The sequence below is a fragment of the Tenrec ecaudatus genome, chromosome 9 (genome assembly GCF_050624435.1).
Source record: "Tenrec ecaudatus isolate mTenEca1 chromosome 9, mTenEca1.hap1, whole genome shotgun sequence".
NCBI lineage: Eukaryota > Metazoa > Chordata > Mammalia > Afrosoricida > Tenrecidae > Tenrec > Tenrec ecaudatus.
Window position 1 is genome coordinate 86,490,364 of NC_134538.1, and position 16,461 is coordinate 86,506,824.

General features: G+C 40.8%; 1 protein-coding gene across 1 annotated transcript in view; it reads right to left on the bottom strand.

Moving 5' to 3' along the window:
- The window catches only part of DNAH11 (dynein axonemal heavy chain 11), a 319,324-nt gene that overhangs the window by 185,968 nt on the left and 116,895 nt on the right, over positions 1-16,461 (bottom strand). Inside the window, exons 33-36 of the mRNA XM_075557332.1 lie at positions 15,116-15,272; positions 14,848-14,993; positions 11,279-11,395; positions 2,752-2,890 (exon numbers count right to left, since the gene is read on the bottom strand). Of these exons, the coding sequence (XP_075413447.1) occupies positions 2,752-2,890; positions 11,279-11,395; positions 14,848-14,993; positions 15,116-15,272 (559 nt within the window). The remainder of the gene's footprint in view (positions 1-2,751; positions 2,891-11,278; positions 11,396-14,847; positions 14,994-15,115; positions 15,273-16,461) is intronic.

Sequence of the window (16,461 nt, forward strand, 5' to 3'; positions counted from 1 at the left end):
TTTAATTTTTAAAGATCTCAACCCTTTCATCATTGTCAGCAATTAATGCATTACTTGAATATACTAGATGTTCATTAAATGTTTAACTATTACTGGGCCTATGTGGTACCATTCCACATTCACTGGGGTCAAAGACAGTTTTTCTTCTCCTTTTTCACTATGAAATTAAGAAAACTAACTCAACACACTACACCATGGAGTCGACGCTGACTCATAGTAACCCTATATGACAATGTAGAGTGATCCCTGTGGGGTTGGAGACTCCCCACCCCACCCACCAAACCAATGTATTTGGAGTTGATTCAGGTATCATATCATTCCACAGCTCAATCACATCAAGCAGTGTTGTAAAATTGTTACCACACTCAGTTTCAAAACATTCTCTTCCTTCCTGAGCTCCTGGACATCAGCTCCCTTTCACCGCCGCCCCCCACCCCACCTTACCCCCAGGCACCCTTATTCTAATGTCGTCCCTATGGAGTCATCAGTCCTGGGTTTCCTATACTCAAAAACAGAAAATTCAAGAGGGTGACTCCAATGACATAACACCTCTGAGATAAACCTCAACATGAACAAACAAAAAATCCAGAACACGCTGAAAACCAGATCAGGCCTAACATGCATCAGAGCGGGGACTCAACTGACAAGATTTTACCTTTCAAATCAGATTGATCCTTTTGATCTTCTACAGGCATCTCTCCAGTGCACTCTGTTCAGTAGCCACTTTCCTCCCACCCCTCCATTGTGGACAGAGGTTCATTTCCCATGTTGTTCCCACAAGTGAATCTTGGGCTCCCACTGTCATCCCTAGCCCTCTGCAAAACAGATTCTCACAATTTAAGCTCTGATACTATTCCCTCCTTTGATTTTGGATTATATGATTTACAATCCTTCGGTGACTGATGATGGTGTCCTTCCTTCAATGTGAACTTAGTTGACATCTCACTTAGATGGCTGCTCATTTGGAAGCAAGCCTTTAAGACTCCGACACTATTTTATCTGATAGCGGGGCACCATCTAATTTCTTCACTACACTTTGCTATATAGCACCCATATTTTGTGATCTCTTCCTGAGGGCAAATATCAAGCAGGGCCATGATTTAAGAATTAATTGTTCTTAAATTGTAGCTAGGCTTTAGTATGAGCTCCAAACCCATTACCGGAGCTATGTGTGTGTTGTGTTTTGTTTTTAATCTGTCTTTGGCTCCCTTTCAAAACCTCCTTGTTAATTTTTGGTAGAGAGTCTCATCAATCATCTTCCTGGGGCATAAGGATCTTCCATTAACTCTTTATAGGAAAAGAAAGTCTTGTCTTTCTCCCACAGAGCAGGTGGTCATTTAGAATTGCTGACTTTGCAGTTAGCAGCCAAACATGTGACCACTATGCCACCAGGCCTCCTAAATTAAGAATCATTAATTTTAAAATGGACAGGAGGGAGAGGGAAATGGCAGTCGGTGTAAGATACGAAATTAATTAAGGGGTCATGGGGGGGGGGGAGGGAGGTAAAAAGAAGAGCTGATACAATGGCTCAAATACAATGCAAATGTTTAGAAAATAATGATGGCAACATATGTAAAATATGCTTCATAAAATTGATGTACAAATTGTTATAAGAGCTGTAAAATCTCCCAATAAAGTTATCTTTAAAAAATTGATACAGTAAATAAGAATAAACATAAAAACAAAAATGCCCATAATTTTCCTACCCAGACAACCATGAAAATATTCCAATATATTTTCTCATCATTATATATAAAACGTCACCATTTAGGTGATACCAGGTGGTTTCTGATGGAAGTAGAAAAGCCTCTTCTTTCTCCTACAGAGGTGGATTTGAACTGCTGACCTTGAGGTTATCTGCCCAACTCATAACCCACTCCACTACTCAGGATCCTTGTCTATGGAGATAGTAGAACATGTATTTGTCTCCAAATTTCACCCCGACAATCGGCAGGTTAAATCAGGCACCTCTGGGTGTGAAATTACCCAGGGGATGCTGGCTGTGCTATTTCAGTGTTTCCATTCTGGAACAGCAGCAGAATGCCACCTGCATTTAATGAAGGGTCATCCAAGGACCCAGAGTCACAGGCTCCTCAAAGCTGAATTAAAAAACAAACAGATACGAGATGTGTGTGCTTTTCGTGGCGCGTCAGCAACTCCACTGACTGCAGGAAGCTTATGGCTAGAGGCTGGCTAGAGAGGGGGTGTGCTTGGACCATCTCAGGGACTAGAAACCTGTACAGCAGCAGGAAAGGGGGTGGGGCGGGGCTGGGAGAATGCCAACCCGGCCTTCAAATAAAGGATTACCAATGAATGAGAAGGGGGGGGACCTTCAGTCCACAGTTCTTGAAGGGTTCTTCAGAAAATCCACTCAGCTTTCCTGCCTCATAAGAACATTCATCCCGTCTTAGTGGAGAATAATATTCCCCTCCAGAGAGGAAGACACTATAAGATCCCATTTATAACGAAAACATCGGTAACATTTAAAGAAAATCACACAGCCCAATGATAAGGAGGTTGAAAGACAAATAAAGCACTAGAATCAAAATACCTCCGATCGGATTCCTCAAATTTAATTTCACAAACACGTTGAGAACTTTAGGGTACAGGTTTTAAACCTTTTACTGGAAGCCTAAAATTACCCTTAGAGTCCAACTGTAATTTGAATGATAAATTAGCCAGCATCCACATCTCAAGAGCTATTTTAAAAGCATTGTGAAAATCAAGAAAAAAAAACAAAAGCCCTCTCACCTGCTTGGAAAGCAGCTCCCTGCAGAGCCTGTACAAGGTGATGTACTTCCGGGCTAATGAGCGTGCGTCCACAAATCCTTCGGCGACCAACAGGATTTCACAGATCAGCTCAATGTCCGGGGCCACCATCGCACAGGGCCTACGGAGTCAATGCAAAGTGAAGCCTTCACACGTGCTCAGGTAGTAAACCCAAAGTGATGAAGTCAAGTGAGGACTCTGGACCCAGTCAAACCATTCCCAAGAAGGTCACAATCACTTGCGTCAATCACAGCTAACGGGAAGCTTCCCATCCACTAAAGGCACAGTGTTACCGGAGATGCAGGACAACAGAGCAGGTCTGACAGTGGACGTGGCCTGTTCGGGGAGTTTCCAGACACACTGTGAGTTTGTTTCTGCAAACTTCAGCTCAGCACTCTGAGCAGTGGCATCTCATATGAGGCCAGTGGCCGGAAAAGTGTTTGCAGATTTCTGTGGCAAAAAGTGGTCCTGGGCTAATTTTAGCTGCGGGAGCGACATTAGTCCACACAGAGCCAGGACGAGACCTGTGGGCACAATCGCAGTCACTGCAGGGCATTCCCACCCTAGCATTCAGGAAACCCACGATGAAGCGATGACTTTGGAACTTTGGAGAACACTTTGCCTGGGCAAAGGAGCAGCTCCATAAGGAAGCCAAGCATTTCCAGTCTTCTCAAACATTCCGATAACAATCACGCACAGTTTGGGTCAATATAATCACAGCCTGAAGCACACATTACTAACTTTTCAATCCAAACATTCGCCCTGTGTCTCTCTGGGTCTAGGGATTGAATGACTTCCTAGTTGAGTTGGTCTCTGATTGCTCCCTACATTTTTTATTCATCATGAGAGAAGAAACAGACTAGCAAATTTAGTCTATACCTGTATTAACAATGGCAACCACTGCTCAGGCTTTTCCTGCCCTCTTCTCACTCAATCCCGACCGCTCAGTGAGGTACCTCCTCCTACTGTCTCGTGTACAGAGCTGCAGACTGAGGTCCAGTTAGAATCAACCCCGGAACTCTGTCCCAACCCTGAGGAAAACTTCTGATCACGTGAAATTTCCTTCAAACTTTGCGAAATCAGTAATAACTCTCATTTATATTAATAAACAACATTGGATTTCATCAGTTAAACAAAATTTACAAACCTTCACAAGACTATTTCAGATTTTAAAACCCAAATGAAAACATTTATGAGATGAATTAGGCTAAGAGTACAAAAAAACTAGTAAGGCACGCAATCTCAGAAACATAGTCTTTAATCATAGTTACCCCCAGACTAGAAATATGTTACCTAGAAACTTAAATAGTGATGTGCTAGTGAGCAGGTTAGATAGGGCAGAAGGAATGTAAGAAATCCAAATACGAAACTTGAAAGTTAAAAGGAAATTACCCAAACTAAAATTTAGAGGAAAAAATGGAGAAAACGCTAAAGAGTGATCTGTGGGAAAAATCCAGCTGTCTAGCAGATGCGTCACTAGATTTTCTTGAGGTAAAATGAAAGCAGGAAAAAAAAATGAAGAAAAAAGTGACCAGATTTTTTCCTTGAATTTAATGTAATGATCCAAGAATTTCAACAAAACCCAAACAAAATGAACAACAACCAGAAAAAAAAACCCTACATAGTAAGCATATCACAAGAATGCTGAAAAATAGTTCTAAAATTTTTAAGCAGTTAGGTAAGTTTCCCTGAAAATAAGAGTGTCTTTTTTCCCCAGCTTCTTGCTTTTGTGAATTGTCCTGAGATGAATATGGGTTAGCAATCGTCTGCCTGTGATTGTTTCTTCAACAGTGTCTTATATTAATTTTTGCTCCAAAAGATGTGCTAGGTATTATTTTCCCATGAAGAATACGGTACACATTTATGGTTTATTGTTTTATTAAAAGAGACCTCACACTTCCTGTCTGCTCCAGCTACACTGCGGCCAACAGTGAACTGCGCGGCAGCGCCCACCGCTATGGTCCAGAGTCCAGACTTATGGTAGCTTAGTGGGGCCTTGTTTTGGGGGGATGCCTTATATTTCAGTGAGAGGCAAACTACAAGTAGGTCTTATTTTCGGGGGATGTCTTACTTTAGGGGAAGCATGGTATGTAGAAGAACAGAGACAAGAAACAGTACTTTGAAGATATGTCTGAACATAATGTTATCTTTCAAAGCTGAAAAAAAAGTACTCTTGAATTCTATGACCACAAAAATATCCTTCAAAAGTAAATGTGATGGGTACGCAAAAGGATGAACACACCGTCACTCAATTGCACACGTGAAGAAGATTGAAATAGCAAATTTTTTGTTACTTATAATTTACCTCAATAATACAAAGACCCTTTTCAGATAAACTACAATGTGTGTGCGTTTTATATTACACATAAACACACAGGATCTGCAAAACATTCATGGAAAATGTGTATTTAAAAAAACTCTGGATTCCAATTTATTTTTGCATCAAAATAAATTCACTTACTACACCGTGTGTGACTGGGATCTAGTTTGAAGTGCGACGAAGGTTAAGACATTAGTTTGAAAACAGCACTCATCAGAACATGAATTATAACCACAACTGAAGCAGCAAAGACACAAATCTTTTTTCACGATTTGTCAGGGATTCAAGGCATCCTGCAGTTTTCAAGGTGTTACGTCAGTCCACTTAGTGAGGCGCAAATGCCTGCGATGCACACTTGCTACTTTCATGACGGCATAAGGCAGGGACTCATGTGAAATCCTCAAGTAACTTCTTACCCCACCTTTGAAATTTTAAAAAATCTTAACATATATTTTACATACCACAATTTAATTGTTTGAATACTGTATGTATTCAAGTATAAGCTGACCCGAAGATCAGCCAAAGGCACCTAATTTTACCACAAAACTGCATTAAAAGTGTACTGGAAAACTCGGCTTATACTCGAGTATATACGGTATATTAAAAAGAGTTGTGCCATCACCACCATGGTCCATTTCAGAACATTTTCTTCATTTTAAAGCCATGATTAGCTCCCATTTCTCCCCCACCTGCCCTGCCATAACCCTAAGACACTATTCATCAAGTTACTGTCTCAACAGATCGACCTATCCTGGGTTTCATATAAAGAAAGTTATATAAATACCTCCACCAAACAATAACAAAACGCAACAGAAAAAACCTCAATCTACAAGAAAGTGGAAAATGTTAGAACAAATTAAAAATGAGTTAAAAGGATGTCAAATGATGTCAAATTGTAACCGAACTTTATCTGTGTCGATTCTCTTTCCAATGCACCTTGAAGGCTAGGACATTCACACAGGACGTTCACTTACATAGAATCCAAAGCTTAAGTGAGTGAATCCTGTTTAAGAAAACCATGTTGGACATAGGACACACCATTCAATAGCACTCATTCCCTCTGGCGGTAAATGTCCAGACTTCCGGTGAAGCGTGGCTGGAAGAATGGTGCCAGCACCGCTGCTTTTCAAAAGGTTTTGGGAAATGCCTCCAAGATATCATCAGTTTACAAACAACTCATTTAAACAAAGGATGAGAGTATGCTGACGATCCGCGGCAGTCTATGAGGAAACAGTCTTGTTAAGTCCCTAATTGAAGGGGCTGACAGCACCAGCAGAAACAGTAGCCAACACCATCTACATCAGAATTGGTTCGGTGTCTAGAACGCTGACTGAAAAATTCCCGTTGAGCAAACTTTCTGCTCTCTGGGGACAAAAACTGTTGAATCAAAGGTCACCTGCAGATAAAAGCAGAGTTTTCCATGAAAAATCAGATCCTGAAGAATTTCTTATTCAAAGAATTGCAACGGAATATGAAACATGGCTTTACCGGGATGATCTTAAAGACAAAGCACAATCAAAGCACTGGCTACTGGTAGTCGTGGTCCGATTAAAGCAAAATCAAACCAAGCAAGAGCAAAGGTCATGTCCAAAGTTTGGGGGGATGAAGGTATTTTAAGAATGTTAACATCTGTTTACTACTACTTTGAGAAAGTTGGGTGTAGCTTTAGCAGAGAAATGCCCAAGAAAGCTTTGCCAGAGTCTGTTCCCACCGCAACAATGCTCCTGCTCACTTCTCTAATCAAACGCGAAGTTTAAAAAGAGTTCCAGTGGGAAATCTTTAGGCATCCTCCTGAAACTCTGATTTGGTTCCTTCTGACTTTCGTTTGGGAGCTCTGGTGGTGTAGTGGTTACACATTGGGCTGCAGTCCTCAAGGGCAGCAGAGGGAAGCTCCTTGCTGCTCTGTGGGAGCGAGAGAGAGCTTTCTACTCCTGGAAACCGTGCCAGCCTTGGAAACTCACAAGGCACTTCGACCCTGTCCTACGGGGTCGCGCTGAGTCGGCCTTGACTTGATGGCAGTGAGTTTGGTTATTTTGGTTTGGACTCCTGTTTGTTAATATATATGATATATATATATCAATCAAAAACCTTTAACGGATACTCATTTTCCTTAAGCTGTGTTTTGGCAAAGACTGCATTTCCGTGGTTATTTCCTGGAGCTCTCAGTTTCTTAGGGATGGAGCAAGTGCTTGTGTCATTGCTCACAAAAGTGTCTTAACTTTGATGGGTTTATGTTGAAAACAAAATGTGTATTTTTTAATCTTTTAATTCCATTTTCCACAAACTTTTAAAAATTCCCTTGTATACATACATAAGCAAGGGCCTTCAGAGACACATGGGAAAATTCCATTATGTTAAACTCCCTCTTTGGCACATAGGAGGGTAAGTCAAGACATATTTTCTACCATGTCATAAAACCCTTATTAAGCAAAATACAAAAGCGTGAAGCTAGTCTTTCTTGCCATCTCAGCCTATAAAGTCTATACGCTCATCACACATCTCCAAAGCCTTCTGTGTTCTTTCATTTACACCGGGTCAAAATGGCAGTTTGTAACCTCAAGGGATTCAAGGCATTCTCCTCCTCAATGTTAAACTTTGGAAACAAAAAAAGAATTCTGAAGGGGCAAGTTTAGGGTTGGACAGTAGATGGTTTACCAGTGACATTCCATGGGACTGCCTATGAGGATCTGCAAACGGACCTTCACAGTAGTGCACTGTTGTGATGAGGGGGGTGAGGGTGGGGTAGTCCATTGCCCCCTTGCCTGGCCTTTTCTCATCAATACAGTTTTCAATTTTCTTAAAACATTTCTGTAATCAGCCCTCATTATAATCTTATGTCCTTTGGGGAAATCTGTCAAGATGCTACTTTGGAAGAATCCCTCAAAACAGCTCCCATAACTTTTTGAGTTGTCCTAACTCGACTTTAACTGGCCTCACAGATCCTCTCAGAAGACACTCTGTGCATTAGATCCTGCTCTCTGGATTGTATTGATAAAATAAAGCTTGTGCCTGGTTACAATTTATTCGATAAAAACAAGTGTATTAGCTTTAAACTTGCTTAAAGGCCGATGGAAAGATGAGCTCTGAATCAGCTGATCTTTGTGCACTGCTCTTGGTATCTATTGGGCCAAAACCTTGCTGAGACCAAGATGTTCAGCTAACATTAAAAATGTGGAAGCAGGGATGATCCGTACACTTCAGAAATATTGAACTCATGGTAATTGGAGGGTCTTCTTTCAATCACATTTAGATTTTAGCCACAATTTAATCACTGATTGATTTTAACCACAGCTTGTTCATTCATTGAGGACAACATTTTTCCCTCTCTTGGCTCATCTTTGAAGTCTCCCCAAACTTTTTGAAAACTTTGGTCTATCTAAAAATGGTTGTTTTATGTTGAGTAAAATTTCTGGAAACATTGCGCAAAGCTTCGATGTTTGGGAAGATGTCCACTTAAGTAAAGAAAAAAACGGCTGGTATTAGCTCTGAGTCCAAAATTGGTTTTTTTTGCAGCACAAAAGCATCTTTATTAAGGCCCCCTAATTAGAGTAAAACAAATGTATTACTAAGAGAATTTATCTAATGCCAACCACTACTTGCAGGGACATGGTTAAACATTAAAAAATAAATCCATGCATGTATGAAACCTAGCAGCAATGCAGACTTTTACACACACACACACACACACACACACACACAGAGAGAGAGAGAGAGAGAGAGAGAGAGAGAGAGAGAGAGAGCGAGAGAGAGAGAGACCGAGACCTGAATGTGGTAGTTACATCATCTCATGTCAATTTGAGGATATTAAGAGTGAAGGGGTTGAATCTAGTCTGTCAATCAGGTCACAGCCAGATGATGCCTCCTTGTGGGTGTGACCTTCTCATAAGGATTCTGGGAACTTCCTCTCTCTTTTCCTGGAGGTGGGGTGTGTCTGTCTGTCTGTCTGTCTGTCTGTCTGTCTCTCTCTCTCTGCCTTCGTCTTCCTGTGGACAAGCCATGCAGACACTTGCTGAGCACTGCAGAAGCTCTCTGTTTCATCTGCTGTTGAGGAGCCACATGGAGACGCATGCCAGTGTTGAGATGTTTCCACTACCACTGCACCCACAATCCTTTTTACCCACCTGCCTGTAATCTTCCTGCATTTGGCATCACTACAAGTGGCTACATGAGTCTGAAGAGGAATTTATACACTTATCTTGGATACATGGGCTAATATCTGACTTAGCCTTGATCAGGACTGGACTAAGATGTTTTCTTAATATACGATCACTCTTTGATACAAAGTGCCGTGTTATACATCTATGAGTGTCTCTAGACTTGTTTCTCTAGTCAACCCAGCCTAACACAGGGACCGAAGCCCTCATGGCACAACGGTTAAGTGTAAACACTAATCTAATGGTTAGTTAAAATGGACAGTTAAAATGGGTTCCTCAGAGAAAAGACCTGGAAATCAACTCCTATAAATATTAAAAACCATACCCACAGTCCATCAAACTCACAATGGCTCTGTACTGAGTTTCCAGGATGATGAATCTTGATGGGTACTGACAGTCTCATCTTTCTCCCAAGAAATGAATGATGGACTTGAACCACTGACCTGTGGTTGATAGCCAATGCCTAACCACCAGGGCTCCTCCCATGAAGATTACAGCCTAGAAAACCATACACGGGCAATTCTACTCTGTCCAATAGGGCTGCTCTGAGTTGGCTTTGGGTCAACAACTTGGATGAATCTCAGAACTATCATGTTCAAGAAAAGAAGCCAGACACAAGAGCACACACTCTGTGATTATACTACAGAAATTCTAGAAAAGGTTTATCTTCTTTTCTCTCACACATATGTGAGATACACTTCAAAGAGGGCTGGGAAAATTCTGTATCTTGATAGTGGTGGTGTTTTCACCAAGTGTTCACCTACCTGGTTTCATCATTGTGCAAATTACACATGAGTGAAGTTATTTTAAAACACAAGTTAATTATAACTTGAAAGGATGCAGTAACTCAAGATTTTTGATAATTACTGGCAAGTGTATACAAGGGTATTATACTTTTGGAAATTTGGTCAGTAATAAGTCTTACAATCTTTCACCTAGTAATGTACAATTAGGAAGATATTCTGGTGTAAAAACATGAAACAAAGATAACTCTGTATATAGCTGTTTAGAGCCTGTTATTTTATAAAGATGAAAAACCAAAAGAAAAAAACAACTACCCTGCATTTTGGACAATAGATAATGCTTTTTAAAAATCACGAAAAAGCCACGACATGGGATCATTTTGCAGTTACAGAAGCCCGATAATTCCAAAGAAACTTCAACAATATGATACAATGCTTGTGTCAAAATATTAAGTGACAAGAACTAAATAAAAATTATGTGTGCTGCAATATCTTAATTCCCTAAGAGAGGCATTATAAACAAGGTTAGAAAAAATACAGTGAAAATTTCTGAGGGGTCAATTTGTAATTTTCTCATTGGTCTATATTCTCCAAATGTTCTATTATTTATGAAAATTACATTCATAATAAAAGTATTGACAGAAAAGAGCTGTTACAAGATAACCAAATGGGCCGCATAACTTCTATACACATACACAATGTTATTTACTATGTTGCTGTTGAGAAAATACCGAGCAAAACACACATCAATTCAATAGTTTCTACTTGTGCCAGTTAGTGACACTGATTATATTCTTTCTGCAACCATTCTTAGCCTCTCTTTTGGAGTTGTTCCTCCTCCATTAGCATAAATTCACTGCCCCCTGAGGCTCCTATCTAATCTTTCCAATTGCTGTTGTCAGTTAGATCACATATATATAGTTCTTTAAAAGCATAATGTTCAAGGCAGAGGGGTGTGTGTGTGTGTGTTTTACTAGTTGAGCTAAACAATTGTTCAGTTTTCAGACGATTTCAGGAGCTATTTTTGACTCTAAAGGTTCTTTGTGTTCTTCTCATAGGTCAATAACTTTCATGGCTCCAGGTAGCTGTTAAATAATGATTTTGAGTCTTGTTTGCACAAGGAGAAGGGTTAATTTATCATGGGCAAAGTTCTCTATCAAGAGCTTTCCCAAGAGAGAAGACTGGCTTTTCCAGAGGATGACAGTGAGAGGAACCACCCACCAGTGCGACAGGCCCACGACGACGTTAGGTGGCATAAGCACGCCAGTGGCTGAGTCAAAGCACACACTTGCCTGAAAAGAGCTTTGAGATTCTCCGGTAATTCCGTCCGACCCGCATACCCTGGGTTCATAGTAATAAATATTCCGACTGATGGCTTCAGAGAGATCGCTTCTCCCAGAAATACAAATCTACCATAAAAAGAATGTTGATGGAATTGAATGTGTTCATTGAATACGAATGCACACTGGGAAATGCAAATTATTATTAGGAAGCAGTTTATTCTGGGACATTTTCTTTAGAATGCATACGCATACATATTTTAAATATGTTTTGAAGCAAGGATATGAAAAATACTCTCCCCTCCCTGTCCACCCTCCCCCAAGGAATTACAACTATGGGAAGTATTCTATTTTACTACTGCCAATAGTATGCTAGCGTAGAAAACTGAGGTTCTTTTGATTTAATATGTAATGAAAGGTTATAGCATCTTCGCCTCCCATGTGGGTTACAATTACCCGAGTCGTACACTGCTTAGAGACTGCCTATGCTAAAAGGAGAAAGCAGTTTCCTATTCAGTCTTTTTTGTCCTCCCTCCCTTCCAGTCTCCCCCTGGCCACCTTCATTCCTTCTATCCATTTATTTTAAACTATCCACTGAGTATTCCTAAGAGGTAGAAGAGCGTGGACAACTAGCGCTGGGATCGTGATGTCATTATGACAACTAGCGCTGGGATCGTGATGTCATTATGACAACTAGCGCTGGGATCAGATTGCGTGACTACAGACACCAGCTTTAACCCTTCAGGTGTATCAATTAGCCCCTCTTTGCTTCATTCTCGGCATCTGATTTTTTTAAAATACAGATAATTATATTGCCCCTCTTATTAGATTATATGAGCATTAAAATACTAAGTGTACAATCTTTGAAACGTGGAAAATACTCAGATATTAGCTATACCATTACTGTTAGTACCACTTGTAAGTATTGGAGGGACACGGAAAGATTTCCAGAAGGATCTGTAAGGACCCAATGAGGCTGTTGATCGGGGCAGTAATGTGGATGAGGGTTATAGGAATAAAAGTGAGAGGGAAGCAGAAGAAAGGTGTCAGGTAAGGGTAGGCGAGTCAAGTTTAGGCCTGATCTTTTGTTGAGAAAGGGGAGGGCTGCAATCATGAGTAAGAAAGAATCTTACAAGGACATAATTCGTTAAGGAGATGGACCTGTGTAGCAGAATAGGAATGAAAAAGATAGAGAGAAGTAAACTATAATTCTTAACACTAAGAATTACCAAGATACTAGCTAAATATGAAAGCTACAGTCAAGCAAATTTCAACGCATGGTGACCCCTGAGTTGCAGCTTCCAAGGTGCTTTTGAGTGGACTTGAACCTCCAATCCTTCAGTTAGCAATCAGTTGTTTTACCATTTGCTGAACCCCAGACACTCTGAGCTAACTGAGAGAGGGTGGACTTTACATCGTCAAGGCAAGAATGGCAACATCAACATCACCCAGAAGGTCAGGGTTGGGAGACAGACAGGCCTCGTAGGTCTGCTCACAAGAAGAGAGGTTGCTACAGAGCAGGGGGACTGGCTGATTATACACATAGGAGGGGGACCCACAAGTCAAAGGCATGGACCTCGAATAAGGACATGCAGCAAAATATTAAAGGATTGTGTGGGTGAGAGAGGGGCCATCTCATAAATCCACAAGTACAGAGGGGATATAATAAATTCATGACATCATGAAGCAGCTTCAGTGTTCATACATATATGGGATGAAGAAGCATCACTCCCATACAGGCCCCACTACAGACACAGGAGACCTTCACAAAGGAGGCTTGGTGATTACAGGGGTGGGGGAGAGCAGAAAAGGCGGTGTACTTGATTAGGAAGCATTGAATAGCTGATGATATTTTTCATTAAAAAATAAAGAATTACCATTGGAAATAATCAGAAGTCATGAAATTCTATAGATCAGTTACCTAAATATTCCTAAGATGGGGTGGCTCAAGTGACATCTATGTCACATCAAATATTGACTATGACCAAACCCTAAATGAAATATGGCTGCGGTTCAACAAAGAGGAATGGATCTAACTTCTCTAACAAGGAGGCATTACAATAGAGGCATGCAAGGCCCCAGACACTCGATGGTAAGGCATCACTGCCCCAAGGCCCACGTGGGGCATGAGGAAGAGGCTACCTGGGAGGCACAGACGCCCAGACACATTGACTGGGAAACTGCAAGCTTCCACAAGAGGCTCCCAGGTCCAAGGGGATAGAAGACCTTTCCCTGATGGGGAGACGCCATGTGCTTCTCTGGACGAAACAGCTCGCGTTTATTAAAAAGAGGTGGGGAGATGAGCAGGTCAGATGAATGAGGCTGCACTACCGACCCCACCCTCCAAAAAGGGAGTATTCAAAGAGATCCAAAACTGTACTGCACACTACAGTACCAGATTTCTCAGCCCCTCCGTGACAGTGGTCTTTTGGATTTTGAAAGGTAGTCTCACATTAAAAAGTGGTCAGATTTGGGACATCTATTTTAAGTTGGGCTGTCACTGGAAAAACAAAGTTGCAACTGACTGCGATGGAGGTTTGGGGGCAACTAGAAAATGACCAGGATTTTTATTTTGGGGTATGGGAAGGGTTAGAGGGCCATGAGATACCAAATGGAGTTTTGAGCCCCAACCAGGATTTGTTTATACAAGTCCAGAGTTCAAGGGAACAGCCTGGACATGGGGTAGGCCACAGCAGATGTTTTATAAAACCTAAGGATAAAACCATCAAGGGAGAGTGTAGATGGAGAAAATAAGAAACCCAAAGCCCGAGTTCTGTGATATCCAATATTAATTTTGGATAATGTGGTATAATCAAGATGCAACAGCAAGATAAAAATTGCTAACACTCACATGATGCTTCGTGTGTGCTGCAGGTGTGTCCGAGTGTGTTCACACATGCAGACCTCACAGTACCCATGACGGTAGCTACTGCCCTTTCCCTCGCCTGACAGAGAAGGAACCAGCCACGCAGAGCTGGGAGGGCAACAGGAAAACTAGTCGAGTGGAGAGCTCTGAAACAGGAAGTGTGTCAAGAAGCAGAAAGGAGGGATCAGCTGGGCCAAACGCTAGAGAGCCCAGGTAGGAAAAGACTGATCACTAACGGGAGTGTCAGATCAGAGAGGCTGTTTTATTTTTGAAGCACTTAATGGATCATACCTCTATTGTGTTCACGCTTTGAAAACATGAATCATACCTCTATTGTGTTCACGCTTTGAAAACATGAAAAATTATTTTTAATAATTCCTCAGTATTAGCCTAACTCTCCTGTAACCCATTTCATGAGACAAGGAGAGGTAGTAGGAATGAGGTTGTAAGGTGGGATCTTGAGTTCTCTCATCTTCCTCTCTCTCTTTGGAGTCTCTGGTTGGTACAAGGGGTTCAGTAAGTTTGAGGGTTCAAGTTCATCCAAAGGCATCATCTCAAATGAAAAGCTTGGGATCTACTTAAAAAAAAATTCAGCCACTGAAAACCTGGTGGAACCCAGTTCTACACAGCCATACACGGAGTCACCATGTGTTGATATCAGCAAACGTCTCGTTTCAACCTCTCGCATTTGTAATAATACAAACAGGCCACTTACTTCTTTCTCTTGTTTCTGATGGCATCGTGGATCATCTTAACTTGCACTGCCACCACGGACAGGACTTCCACAGCAATTCGGTTGAACTCATCAAAGCAGCCCCAAGCTCCTGTCTGCACCAACCCCTTGTAGATATTTCCTATGGACTAAATGATGGAAGGGTTGCAGCCAGAGTTTACCAGAGGGTGATTGTATTCTGAATCATTCTAAATCTGGAGCAACAGTGTTAGAAAACAGCATTGTCTACAGCATTCTATCACTCGCTTACTTTGTAGTCCATTTGCTCTGAACAATTGAATACATAAACCATCATGCCAAGGGCTCGGCCGAGATCTTTGGTGGTTTCGGTTTTCCCTGTACCAGCTGGACCAGACGGAGCCCCGCTCATGGTGAGGTGAAGCGACTGAGTTAAGGTAATGTAACACCTTCAGCAAGAGAAAACACAGGCATTACCCTCTAGTAAGAGATGTTTCCAAAGTATAAGATGCAACTGGAATTTTTATTTTCTTAAGAAGCCAAATATATCACTGTTAGTAGCACAAAATAGTGATATATTCCCAATTCATCCATGTCAATTTTAAGAGTCAGAATATTTTTCATCAAATTTCTATTTTAGGTTGATTGCATAGAACTAAATACATTGCTTTATTTCTTGATTTGAATTATATTTTTCAGAGCTGTGAGTTTGGACACGAACATTCCACTGCAATAACATCTGTTTTGCAATGGTACTGTCATTGCTGATATTTCTAGGTAAAAATACTATTAATATGGAAAGCAGTACCTTAACCTATTATAAAGGAAAAACAAAAATACTAATCTTGACAATGGATGAATTACACAATGACATCATTAAACTACTACTTAATAATATGTTGAGATGAGACATATTAATGTCCCTAAATGCATAGCATGCAAATCAATTCTTTTTCAGTGAATCAAGAAAATGTAAGAAGGCACAATTTATTGTATTAAAATAGGATCAAAATCTAAGCTATTAATACATTCAGGTTACCATAATTGTTGTATTTTCAGGAAAGCCCTAGAAGTCTGAGACTAAGAACTGTGTATAAACAAAATTGAGTACTTATATGAGAAGAATGAATAAATGGCAAAGAACGCATGAGACTGGAGTTCCTACACATTTATCAATCACTCTGTCTCAGGACAGTCAGAAAGTTTAATGGAAATATATCAGCATGGAAGCCAGATGGCTTTGAGATTATTGCCTACTTTGCCAATTATTGGATATGAATCTTAAATAAGGTATGTGACATCAGTATGCCTCAGTTTTAGCAGTTTTCCCTTCCATGGCAATAAAAAATTTTAAGTAACTGTTTTGGATACTTTTAATTATTTTGCAAGCAGAATGAATTATTTGTTAAAATGGAATGTGTTTCTATATTTCATATGCCTCACATGCTGAAGTGCATCCTTCATTGAAGGTGAAAGAGGAAAGAGTCCTGAACTTGGAATCAATGCATCTTTTGTGGTACAGACTGTCTCCAATATCCTTTTCCTTTGGCTCACCAGTTTGGGCTGCAAATATGGCCACCCAGCGGAAGGTGATATGACCCCTCCCTTCGAGTGAAGACTGACTGGGTGATCAAGCTC